Below are 13742 nucleotides of genomic sequence, written 5' to 3'. Positions count from 1 at the left end.
GTCTATTTTTCCTTATTTTGAGCAATTTTGATGAATTTCAGGGATTATTTAGGCAAGGAAACAAAAAATTTAATTTTGGCGGGAACTTATTTTGGCGAATTTCGTCTGAATTTGCCAATCCGCCAAAATTAGTTCCCGCCAAAATAAGTTCCCTTAAGGTACCAAATGTCATGAACGACATTGTTATTCTTTTCTTCCCATAAAGACTTGAATTGTTATAGTAATCATATTTCTCATGTTTATTTATTTTGTTTACAGGTGTAGTAAAAATAATTAAAAAAACAACAACAAATGAGGTGGCAAAATAGTAAACGAAATATTTTATAATGATTATGAAAATGGGAGCGGTAAGATTTTATTGTTTAATTTCCCCCAAATTTCCAATGGAATGGAATTTATTTTCATTCACGACATTGATTGTTAAGAGATTTATATATGGTCCATACTTGGAGTTCTGAAGCTTACCAAAAGACCAACCATTCAATATACTTCATCTAAGCGAAATACAAAAGAGGCTTTTGATTGAAGATTGCTTTTCCCTTCTCCAAAGTCAACAAAATTCTACAAAATTTGTTGTTTAACAGAAGAGATAAGATAAAAAACTTTGCTTTGGCCAAAAAGACATGATTGTTTTTTTCTTTATTTTCAGGGTGACGAAGATGACCAGTAAGTGACTTTATTTAACGTCCATATATGTGAAAGTCCTACACAGGATTTCTTGTTCGGTGAATTCAAAAGTGAAAAGCTACAATCTATTGAAACATTTTGGCTTTTCACTTTTAAAAGATACAACAGAATACAACAAAAGGCTTTCAGTAAAGCAAAATCTTATGTTATAATCTTATGTTATAATTTGAAGCCATTTTTCAAAGTCTGGAATTTAAAAACAGTGAAGCAATATATTTCGGTGGTATTACCATTCTCAAGCTTATAAAAATACAAGTGTTCTGTTTTTTTCTGTTTTTTTTTTAATTTTAAACTTTTTAATTTCAAATATTTAAAAAAATGGCTTATATAAAACCCAAGTCATGATCCATATGTCTCTTTATTGCACAATTGCATCTCCTAGTCCTACAGGAATCTAATTTTGGCTCTGCTAGGCTTTCTAATGTTTTCTTTTCTTCTTTTTGAAGGGAGCCGCCAAAGAAAATCTTGAAGTTTCGAAATTATGCACCGAAAGATGAACAACTAAAAGAGAAGAAAGTTGAGAAAGTTAAACCGATTGATGGTAAAAACTTTTTGTCAAAAAAGGGTAACATGCTGCCTTAGTTAAAATACAGTGACAATTGGATTTACCGTTCCAGTTGATTGTAATTTAGAAAAGGGGATGAGTAAAAAGTGCAGATGAAATTAGGATTCAAGAATAAAAAGTGTACATAAATTGTCGTTCACATGACTGAAGGTTCAATCTCAAAATAAGTGTCTTAGAAGATTGAAAATCATGCACCTTAATTCTGTTTGAGAGATTGGTCTTTTTTGAAAAGTCATAGTATAACTATTGATTTTGTAGAACACTAATTCTTAGATTGAACTTTTAGCCATGAACAGTGAAATAAAGTGTAGAGTTCTAGAAGTTGAAAAGGCTTGGATGCAATTTGGACACATTGTTTGTATGTGAATTTGTTCTTTGTTTCCCTTCGGAAGAATCTTAATTAAGTAGGATTTAAAGAATATTTCTGTTCTGTACAAAAAACGGTTTAGTTTAAACTACAAGGTTAAAGTATCACATGTTCAAGGAATTAGGTGAAGGGGGTTGCTGAGTAGTGGGAATTTTTAATAAAATTCGGATGACAACCACCTGGTACTTTTTCGCAATTTTTGAACTGAATGTGACCCTAAAAATATTTTACTTGCAACTTGCAAATTAAGTGACCTGCCTAAAAATCGCTTCGCAATTTTTATACATATACACTAGTCTTTTTAGTAAATAGTAGGGATTGACTTGGTCCGGTGTAACTAATATTTTTGTATTAGACCCTCCCATTCGATTGTTCTTCTTTCATTCATTATAGCTGCTGAAGGATTATCAGAACATTTGGAGAAAGCCAAAGATGTCAAGGACATTGAAGAAGTTGTAAGTTATAATTGATTCCTCAGGGGGAGGGGGCTAGGGTTTGCAGAATGTCGGGTTCTCATGATATGCACCATTGCAATGTCTTCCACGGACCCAACAGCTGATTGGTTGGAAGTGATGTATTGACTGATTTTATGTCACTTACAACCAATCAGTTATTGGGTCCGTGATGTAATGCCAGAAGACATTGCAATGGTACATATCATGAATCTGAGGACCAAACCTCCACAGTTTTTCCTTGCAGAGACTAAATTTTTGCAAAAAGAGACCCTGAGAAAGATCACTTTCGAAAAAAAAATTCAAACCTTTTTTAAGAGATTATTGACTTTTCATGGTCTTTATACCCTTAAAACGATTCACAAAGGGGAAAGTCTGGACTGTTGAGAGACAACTTCGACTCTCTGTTGTTGTTACCACCCGCACATACCCGTCCGCACATACCCGACCTCTTTTTTTGGCTTAGTAATCCCCCTGATTGATACTCTTCTTTCTTCCTTGTGTTAACCATCGAATTTTGAATTGTTGTTTTTCTTTTCTTAATAGTCAGTGTGTCAGTCTCTGAGGATGTTTCTTTGTTTTCATATGTTTTCATATTAGTATTTTCGATCGAACAAATTTCATTCTAATCGATTGTACATTCGATATTATATGAAGGAATGAAGAGAAGGGTATGAATTATGTTGCCTCTTGTCTATGCTATGCCCTCTTTCACTTTTTATTCGGAATCGTCAGTCTGGTGTTCTTCGAACGCGAGGTTCAAGTTTGGAAGTTCATTTACTGTATAGTATTATTTTTCTTTAGAATATTGCTACCTTGGCACCGCGCAAACCAGACTGGTAAGAAATGTATTTAGAGTGGAATACACGTTTTCTGTTAGAACGTCAATAAATTGTGAATCAATCGGACGCTCTTAAATTTGTGGGATTGAAGCCTTAAAAATGTTCTTAAAGTGTTCTTATTTAATAAGAAATTGCACGTTTAAGGGTCTGCAGACGTTACTAGAAATTTTCTGCTATAAAGCCTTATGTTCTTATAAACTTGGGACGAGATGGAGTTTTTACAAGCTCTCATTTGATTTGGTTGGTCGTTAACCAGTAATAAAACAATTTTGTTACTTTTTCTAAAGAACGCGTCATTTTTATTACTTCAAATGACCAATCTTATAAAAACTCCACCACGTCTGATAAACTTTGTTCTTATATTAAAAAAATTGCAATGTCAATTTTTAACTGCCTTATGATAGAGTTGGCAGGTTTCTAGACTAGCCAAATGACATGTTGGTAACATCGTCTTTGCTAATTACGATTTAATTGGGCTATTATATCTTCGGTTATTTGATTGTGCGTCAAGCGGCTCCCCATAAATTGATAAAAATCTCTGACGATGAAAAAACGGCGGTAACATCATTCGTAGCTGGTTTGGCTATCTAATGACTTTAAGACCCACAAGAGAGTAGACCGAAAAGCTCAAAATAATACACGTTTCTTTTATAAGAACGTCCAAAATATTTGAAGACCACCAGTATTCTTAACAAGCCTTAAAATGTTCTTAAAATATACATGTCTTATTTTCACCATTTCATGAGTATTTTGTTTTTCGTGCAATTTCCCAAAACATTGGATGTTTAGAGTCTGCAAGCCTCTTTAATGTTATTTTAACTTGTTCTTAATTTTTTTTGCCATTGAATCCTTATGTTCTTATATAGTTTGTTCAAAAAATGTATGCTAAAAATAACATGTTCTTTATTTGTTCTCACGCTTCTGATTCTTAAGTAGGTCTTGTTTTTTCGCTTTTTGGTACTGATTCTCTTGAGCTCATCTGATTCAGAACGATAAACTAGGTATAGAACTAGGTTCTTGTCTTTGCAAAACATTTTTGAATATGTTTTCCAGCTTTTGAAGGAATGAAAAATTCCGAGCACTTTTGTGAATTTTGGATTGGGCAAAAAATGCTAAAAATGACTGTTTTTACAATTTTGAAGAGGATTATTTTCCACTTTCTTTTTCCCTATTTGTCAATCATACAAAAACATTTCAAAATCAAGATTTGGCGCAAGTTTTCACTTTATCCATACAGGGGGTGGACGAACATTTCCAGAGGGTAATCCTAGGCGGTATTTTTCCATTCTTCCAAGGAAGTAAAAAAGTTATTCTAGAATTTTTAGGGGGTATCCATACATTATCAATAATTTTTTTGACTTGATTAGGTTCGTCTACCCCCCTTGTATTGTTTTCTTAATGGAACAGCCCATTAGGAGGAGTTTCCTTGTTTGGTTTTGCTGACTTATCTACTTATATTTGAAAAGCAAGATTATACAAACTTGAATTTACTCTGCAGAATTTGAACGCAGAGAATCCGAGTAAACTCAAACATGCAGCTTACAGCGATACACAAGTTGCAAAATTAAAATCTGAAGACAAATCACGCTTTTACTCGAAATTTTTAATTGCTTCTTATTTCTGATTGGTTCGAATTTATTGACACTAATTAAGTTATCATATCAGCTGTAAGTTGTAAAAGACATGGGAATAAAATCACGTGAACTTTTTCGAGTAATCACATGTTTTGACTGCCTGATATAAATTTGCAGCCCATGTATTAACGAACCATTAACAAAGCATTAACAAGATCCGTTTTACTGGTCATTCCAAATTCGATATTTGTAATTGATTGGCGTTCTATGATCTATTGACGTGAGAACTTAATTAAAAAAGATTTTACAAATTGTCTAATCACGTTCGTTTAATGACATTGATTGATTTCATTATGAATTAGTATGTATGCGATAAGGACTTCTTTAAAACCTGACCCTCCATAAGGGAGTGGTCAGAAAGTATCCACCAAGGGGGGATGGAGGATTCTAGGGGGGGGGGGTGCCAACAATTTTTCCTAAGGGAGGTCTCAAAAAATTTCATGTCTTTAGGGGAGGTACTACAGGAGGGGTGCCAAAATACATTGACTGGTTATGATATGAAATCTTTTCCCTTAGTGTGAAATGCACGATGTTTAAGAACTTCCCATATTAGACTTACACCAGCTCTCTCCTTCAAAATATTGATCAATAGTTATTTCATTATCTAAAATTGATTTATGGCAAAGCGAATTAAATTTGACTATTTGGTATAATTCACGGTGCAAAATTTTCACCTATTTTACAAATTATCATTCCCACTGGAGAAATAGTTTCACCGCCGGGGCACTGAGACATAAAAAAGATTCACTGTGAACCCGAGGAAATGATCCGCTTATTGAACAAATGTAGCTTTTCAACATCGTAAATTCACTCGAAAAACACGGTCATTATTTTTGGATCTTTTGCGACAACTCTCACAGCTTTCACTACCTTGAAAATTTATCCTAAAATTAGGAAAGAAGTCATTGTAAGTGCGTGATATTGATATTGCGCTGTGAGGGACCGATTGAAAAGTGTCAAAGCAGAATTGTTATTTTATGATGTTTGACATCTTAATATTTTCTCGATTCTTCTCTTTCAAGGGATTTGAAAAGAGATGTGGCGAAAAAGCTTGACAAGTTGGAGAAAAGAACGCAAAAAGCTATCATCGAACTTATTCGTAAGTGATTTATCTCTTCTTGGCATAATCTAACCCCTTCAAACTTTGAAATTTTCACTTCACGTTAAGAATCGGTTGGCGTTTTTACTTCAGAGGTGATGTCTGTGCAAACTGTGCGGTTATTTAAAAGAGTTTCCAAAAATTTTGAAACCTTCTGATGTTCTTAACATGTTGTTATTTTCACCACTTTCTGAGTATTTTTGTCCATTCTCCTAAGAAATTGGATGTTTTAGAGTCTGCAAAACCTCAAAATATTTTTAACTTTTAATAATTGGCCATCGAAGCCTCCCTTTTTGGCTCAATAAAAAGTACCGGGACAAGACAAATTTTTCTGAAAATCAGGGTACATACTGCAATGATCCTCAATCTCAGGGCTGCATTTTATGCCTTTTTCTAACATTTTGATAACGTAAGGTTTGCATCTCACCAGTTTCATCGATTGATAATATTTTGTTCTTTTCCAAGAACGGATCTATTTCAGTGAAATTGACAGTAACAAACATCAGTTTATTTTCAAGTGAGCTTTGTAGGGAAATGAACCCTCAGCCTTCCCTTTTCGTAAGAAATCACTTATGGAAAGCATGACGTCAATCGATGGTTAAAACTTTGACACGTAAACACCAGACTGTGTTTATATTTTGTCGTGTTTTCATATATACTACACAACTTCATATATAAGAACTTTGATCAGTATCAACATCTTTTTATGATGTAAACTCAGCTGTCAGTAGATTTAAAATATTGTATCTCATTAAAGCTAGTAATCACCGACGTCAGTCAAAGGTCATTAGTGGTACTCTAGAAAGAAAAAGTGTCCATTAAATTCTCTCTCCTCAATTGTGGTACAATTCTGACTTAGTTGTCTTTCCTTAGCTGTAATTTGATTGTAATTGATTTTTTAAGACCATTGAGACCCACATTTTGGTGACAGCTAAGTCTCTTATCCATTTTTAGTTGTTGTGTATTAACTGATATTTGTTGTGTATTAACTGATATTTGTTGTGTATTAACTGATATTTGTTGTTGTATTTGTTGTTTTGTAACTGATATTTGTTTGTTTGTGATATTTGTTGTTATTAACTGTTGTGTATTTGTATTGTTGTGTGTATTAACTGATATTTGTTGTGTATTAACTGATATTTGTTGTGTATTAACTGATATTTGTTGTGTATTAACTGATATTTGTTGTGTATTAACTGATATTTGGGGCAGTTTTCAATTTCACACCCATTAAAGTTCACGAATCAGCTTCTTTTTCAACAAGTTCCCTTCATTTTTTCTCAGAGTTTTGGCCAGAATTCGGATTTCCCGCGATAATTTAAAATCTCGAAAAATAATTCAGCAACTTTCAGGTTTTTAAAAATGGCTTGAGCCCTGCCACCCCCAAGAACCCCCCCTCAATGAGAAGTGCTATCCATCGACTCTTATAGATTCTGCTGTTTGTTGTTGTTTTGGCGAGTACTATCTTGTCTGAATGAGATGTTGACGCACTTTTCTACAAATTGTTTTGTAACATGATAAGAAATTCGTGGCGAGAGCTTGTTTCCTATGTTTTTTATTCGATTTTACTGTGGTGGTACCACTTTACATAAACCCTATTTTTTAAGAACTTGATACTTTCAATGATTTCATAGCCATTAAAATCATAACTTTAGTTTCTCATCTTTTAAAAAAAATAAAAAATAAATCTCTCCAAAATGGAGAAGGGTAACTTTCAGAATTTAAATTTCTTACTCTTTGTATTACACTCTTTTTTATAAGAACAATGAGGCTCGATAAGCCAAGAAATGAGAATATGATAAGAACAGGATAAGAACAATTTTACGCTTAAAACGCAAACTAATAAGAACAGAAATTTACTTTAAAAAATGTAGTGTAATTTTCAAATTTCTCCTACAGTTCAGGCCTTTCTACATAGTTCTACAGTATGTTTAAAGACATTTTTCAGGAACAAAGATCCAAGGCTAAACCTGGCAATGCGTATCTGCGCAATTTTTTCATCGTCATTGATAAACAAATATTTAGCATTTTGGTATCGACTAGTAACAGCAATCAGAACAAAAAAGACCTTTTTATTTATTTGATCAGTGGTAATTAAACAACACGAAACTAATTAGAGATGATTAAAAATACCGATTAACTTGTCGCTTGCATGTACACTACACATTAGTTTTCAAGAACTTTTGAATTTTGTTTGAGGCTCGGCTGTTCTTGTTATTTTGCATTTTAGCCTCCGTATAAATCCTCTCTGATCATGCTCTTTTTGTTACTTTGAAAAGTATTTAATTTTGGGATTCTTTTTTTCTTCTACTTGAAGTTTAATTTTTTTTTGGTATTTTTTCAGAGCCATTTTTCTAATAAAAAACATTTGCCTTGTTTTTCTTCTAATTCCCAAGGGTTTGGTCGAGGAGCTTTTTGTTTTGATTTTTCAAAGAATCTCTGTGAGGAATCAAATGCACTTGATATAAACAAAATTATTATCTTATGAATGAATTCAATTGAAATATTCTCGTAGAAAAGGGGTGTGTTCGAAACATGTCGAAACACAGAGTTTTTAGCTTCTTTTGATTTTTTTATTCGAAAAAGTCAATCGAACTAGTCTACAATTTTTTGGGTTTAGCAAAAGATACCTGCTTCAAATATTCGTCATTTAAAAAGTAGAACGAGTTTTTGTTTTTTAAGTAAACGACAGACAGAATCAGCGAAAAATTGATTGATTTATTTTTATCACTTTTTATTTTCATAACTTTTTTTCACAAGATATTTTCTAGTTAGAGAAAATAATAAAAATGTTTTTCCTGCTACAAGACGTATATATTATATGAAAAAACAATTTCAAAAAAAAACATAACCGTTACAAAAATACGTTAGTGCAAGGAAAAAAGTGCAATGTCAGCACAAAAATTGCTTTCTACAAGAACATAAAGATTCATAAAGCACAAAACCATCAAGACTGTACGATTTTTCATTTTAAATGTTTTGTTTTCATTTCATTTGTTTTTTTTGTTTTTGTATCCTTCTCGTCTTTAAAACACCTCATCATGCATGTCAATCCAAGAAGTTTTTTTGATATGGTTAATTTTTAACTACCCGTTAATATAACTGTGCCGTCATTCTGGTTAAGATCGTTTCGTTTTGTCGTATTCTTTGTCGGACAGGAGGGTCGGTCGGTCAGGGGTGGAGATCCATCAACGCGTAACATCAAGCCTTCATTTTTGGTTGTTTTTCTCTGCGTTTTGAAGTTTAGTGGCAACTTTACGTTCGTGGCCAGCTGGGCTCGCTCTGTTGGTGTTCTTTGCTGATTCCTTCTTCGAGCGACCTTTACGTGTTGACGGTTCGACGTATTTACGGTCGAAATTGTAATGCTCATATTCGTCGAAGTAGAGTTCCGTGGCAGCGTTTGCTGTGAATAAACTTTGCTTCACTTTCATCTTGAGTTTGTCTTCTGCAAAAAAATTATGTGTGTTACTTCTCTCTCTTTGATTCCAAATGTTATCTGCGAAAAAAAGCTACACCAGCCTCCTATATATCATCAGGTTTGTTTACAATTTTTTCACGCATAAATTATCTTGTTCCTTTTGTTACTCTCTTGCATAAATTATAATTTCCTTTGATGGAATGCCGCATAAATTATAACGTATTGTTGTTTAATCAAATCAATTGTCTTCGATTTGGTTAATCTGATTGGTTGGTTCTTACGTAATCAAATTTTGATTGGTTGTTTAAAAATAGAATTATGAATAATTAACAAACGCTACCAGCGTCATTTACAAATAAGTTGAAGCAGCTGATCTCAACATCTCATATATTCATACTACAAAAAATATGGTACAAAAATCTCTTGTTATATCAACTCAGCAAAAAAATCTCGCTTCTTTCTAGAAAAAGCTTTTTTCGAATCAAAACATCAAATATTTACTCGTATTTACTGCATATGTGTTAAAAAATAATTTTTTGTCTGATTGCCTTTTCTACAATATGCAGACTGCGCAGATTTTTCAATTTTTATATATCTATCTAATACAAAAGGCCAAAAAACGATCAAAGTTTATTTTAAGGCTTTGCGGACTCTTAAAAATGCAATATCTTAGAAAATTACAGCAAAATACTAAAAAATAAGAATATTTTAAGAACATTTTCAGACTTCAAATCCAAGAAGTTAAGAACACTTAAAGGCTCAACAACTTTAGACGTTCTTACAAAAAAACTAATCTTTTGATTACATTGTCACTGGAGTTTGAAAATTCCCTGTTCTCCATTCATGCTGTTAGATCAAATGGATAGAAACCACAGGAGGACTAGAATTCCCTCTCGCTCCAATTGCAAAACAGAAATTCCATCTCTAATTCCAATTATTGTAAAACTCGTGATGAAAAATACTAGTACATATGTTTCCTTCTCATGAACTTGTATCCATCTCAAATGCACGTTTTTCATAAGAACAAACTATATAAGAACAAAATAAACTATATAGTCAAAATATTACGAACAAGTTAAGAACATTTTAAGGGTCTGAGGAATCTAAAACACTCAACTTCTTAAGAAATTGCACAAAATTCTCCGAAAATTATGAACGTAAGAACATGTTAAGAACATTTCTAGGCTTAACACTCAAAAGGTTAAGAATATCTTCGAAAATTTTGGATTTTTTTATGAAAAAACGAGATCGCCATGTAAAAGTGATCGACCAGGTGTCAAGCAAAATAACATTACTTAACCCTTTAAGTGCCACGGTCATTTTTTTCTAAGTTTTTTAAAGAAAATCGCTACCTTATTGGAACTAAATTTGGCCAAATTTGAAGGTTCTTGGATCACTCGTTGACCAAAAATGGTCAAAAAACGGTCAAAATCTTAAAAAAGTGGATTTTTGTCAAATTTTTGCTTTTTTTTTGACTTTTTAGCTTAAAATCTCGCTGAAAAGACTCACTTTTGATTTTTTTTTGCTTGAACATGAAGCCCAATCCAATTCCTACGAGTTAGACCAAAAATGACGATTTATAACTCAAACTGGGCGCCCTCCTACATAGCCCATGTCTGATATATACGACATTGGCACTTAAAGGGTTAACATTAACTTTTAAGGATTTAGATGGGCTAAACATCCTACAGTCAACTCTCTCTAATTCGAACCTTCATAATTCAAATCTATCTGTAATTCGAACTAAAATCTTAGTCCCCTCAACTGCAAAGTGGTATACAATAATCTCTGTAATTTGAATCTTTCTCTAGTCTTTAATTCGAAGGGAAATCGAATTAAAAAGATTATATGTTTGTAACTCTTTATTTATAAAAGTTTTGGTTGAATTTTTTATCTTTTTATCTTCTAATAAAGATGACTTCACCAGGAAAATGTGGTATTTCGGGCATTTTTGAACCATTCTTAGTTTTAAATTGACGAAATTTTTAAATCGACTCGATTTCCAGATGAAACAGATGAAAAAAAAATTTTAAAAATTTTGTCTGCATGGCTTTAAGGCACCTGTGTGCCAAATTTTCGCCACCTTTCATTTATTCATGTATATCATGTATATCTGAGGCGCAGTACATAAGTGTAGTGGTTATCAGTCTTGACTTCCGTGCAGGAGGTCGGGGTTCGATTCCCACTCGGTGCTATGATTCACTTGGTAAATGAATGTATCTTCGCCCGGGCTAACCCATGCCATGTGAGGGGAAATGAGTACCATGCTCTAATAAAAGAGTGTGGGGAGATATACCTGACTCTTTGGTGTGGTTGCTATACTTGTCAGGTTCGATCATACGGGAGGATGCACTGTCCTCCCGAGTCGTTCAAGTATAATAACTATACACCATCAGCTCTGTATGTCGAACACGAGTTGGCAGAGTCAGGTAAACGCAGTGATTTTCCTATCCTAGGATAGTGAATGTTGTCCTGGATAGAGCCTGTTACGTTCATCGGAAGGTTCGTCTCTCATTCTCTCATCATGCATATCAGGAAAACTTTTTATCTACAACTGAATCACTTGTTCCAGTCCCGTCGGCATTTCCCGTTTCTTTTTATATTTATGGCAGTTAAACGTTTTGGGTAAAAACAATTTTAAAGTCTGTCTCAAAATTATCTGTCATGGAGAAAAGAAGGCTATAATTTCTGTTTCAAATAGAATCAATTATCGGTTTTGCCCTTGTTGAAAAGATATCCAAGAGTGAAACATTAAACGGAAAGAAATCAAAAATATTTGGGAAATGAAGAAGAAAAAGTTCTTCTAATCAAATTCCAATTACCAGTCTCTTCTCCAAGGTACTTTAGTCTAACCTAGACCCAAATGTTAGCATTTAACTTTAATTTTTCAGGCGATCGTTTAAAAGGCGAAGAAAATTTAGCGGATGCAGTCAATACGGTGGGGGATAACTGAATTTCCATGACAACGGACAAATCGTGGTGAAAGTTTTTTATTATTTAACCCCTCATATTATACTTATTTTATAACCAATATGATGTATTTGAATTTTCTATTTCTATTCTTAAGAACAAATATATCAATTTTTATCTGTCAAAATCGAAATGTTTGTCATCGTAACCTCATCGTTATGTAATAGTAGTAGAACCCCTAGCAGTTTGTCAACAAATTGTCTGAAAGGTTTTATATTTTCATTTTGAAAGTTACCTTATTAGAAAAGCTCCCTTCATCAACCGACGAAATTCCCAATTATGGCAAACTCTCCCGGCTAAACTCTATTCGGCAAAAAGCCCGTCTGCGAATTTTCTTCAACTTTGGCCTTATTTCTTAGTTAGTGATTTGTCTTAGACTATAGCATCCGAAATTACATGTTCTTGTCTCTGAAAGAGATCCTATTTTCAAGCTGCCTAAGTTCATTAAAAAATAAACGATCTAGTCTTTGAAAGGAACCCTATTTTCACGAAAAAAGACATGATTTTATATAAAAGAGCTCCCTATTTTGATCCAAAATTACATGATTTCAGATAAAATGGATAAAATAGCTCCTTATTTTCATCCATTTTACCAAGGAATTTCACGACGAGATGAATCTTTAAGCTTTCTCAAGCAAGAAAAAGTGAATCCTTAAGATTTGCATCGCATTTAGAATGACGGATTGAATCTAGCTCTTTCTTTGTTTTTGAAAGTGGAATATTTTTCGAAATCTGGTGATAGGTTTTGCTCAACCTCGTGCCCGTGTATCCCAGGCTTTATTTATACTACTGATGGACGCCAGAGAATACCCTGGTGTTGGCTGATCCGAGTTCCCCCTCTCAGAGGGGGAACTTCTCAAAACAATACGTCATAAAAAATCTGACGTTACAAAGTTGCACTGCAATGCAATGGTTTCAAACCCAGGAACAAATGAAATCTGACGTTTTGTTTTTGAATTACGTAATCTTACGCGTTCGAAAACCAGCCAATGCCAGGGTATTATCTAGCGCTATCAGTAAGTATAAAAAAGCTGATAATACGCAGGGAACGAGGTTGGGTTTTACTTTCAATTCGGCGTTTGTGTGAAAACTACGCGGCTCACGCGTTTTGGATGGGAAATAAGTTCCTTCATTTCCCATCCAGGAATCTCGAGTCTAGTCCTTCGGGCTTAGAAGTCGATGGTTTTGACCCGGACCGGATTCGAACTCTGGACCCCAATTGCGTGAAATCAGCACTATCTGACGAGGGCGGGAGCTTTTGTCGTGGTATGGTTCTCTCTTTAGTGAGACAATCAAATTATTAACCACCAAAAGCTCGCGAAATCTACATCAGGTGTATAAAATGCAGACTCAAAACTTGTTTATTTTGTTTGTTTACTTTAGTCTCTTTATTTTTCCAAAAGCGAAAATTTTCGGTAGGCCATATGGCAATGAAGCAGGCCAGGATTAAGGAAGACGTCTGGACTTTCTTTGGCAATCGGCGAATTCAGGGCTCTGGCCATATAGTCGAAAAATTGATTTTAGTAATTGAACATTAAAAAAATGTTTTAGGTTCTTTAAAACTTTTAACAAAGAATTGCCTTTATAAATTGCTTTTTAATCAGATCCCTTAAGAGTAATTAAGAATTTATTTGCAAAGATGACGCTATGAAATTTAAAAAGACGTTAAGAATCTGTTGCATTACCTTCTTTTATAAAAAGTGCTGAG

General features: G+C 33.6%; 1 protein-coding gene across 2 annotated transcripts; it reads left to right on the top strand.

Moving 5' to 3' along the window:
* Positions 1–256: 256 nt before the first annotated feature.
* LOC136808576 (coiled-coil domain-containing protein 12-like) lies at positions 257–12167 on the top strand. 2 transcript variants are annotated; one of them, XM_067065105.1, is made up of 7 exons: positions 257–347; positions 650–666; positions 1134–1228; positions 2013–2074; positions 2876–2910; positions 5570–5646; positions 11956–12167. In XM_067065105.1, the coding sequence occupies exons 1-7, from the start codon at positions 327–329 to the stop codon at positions 12015–12017; spliced, it is 369 nt and encodes a 122-aa protein (XP_066921206.1). In that variant the 5' UTR covers positions 257–326; the 3' UTR covers positions 12018–12167. The 2 variants fall into 2 exon arrangements, with proteins under 2 accessions (XP_066921206.1, XP_066921207.1); XM_067065106.1 differs by having other exon boundaries at positions 650–670.
* Positions 12168–13742: the final 1575 nt, after the last annotated feature.

This window comes from Clytia hemisphaerica, unplaced genomic scaffold, assembly GCF_902728285.1.
Source record: "Clytia hemisphaerica strain Z4C2 unplaced genomic scaffold, Clytia hemisphaerica genome assembly, whole genome shotgun sequence".
NCBI lineage: Eukaryota > Metazoa > Cnidaria > Hydrozoa > Leptothecata > Clytiidae > Clytia > Clytia hemisphaerica.
The sequence above is the reverse complement of the archived record's forward strand: the minus strand, read 5'-3'. Positions and strand labels throughout refer to the sequence as shown.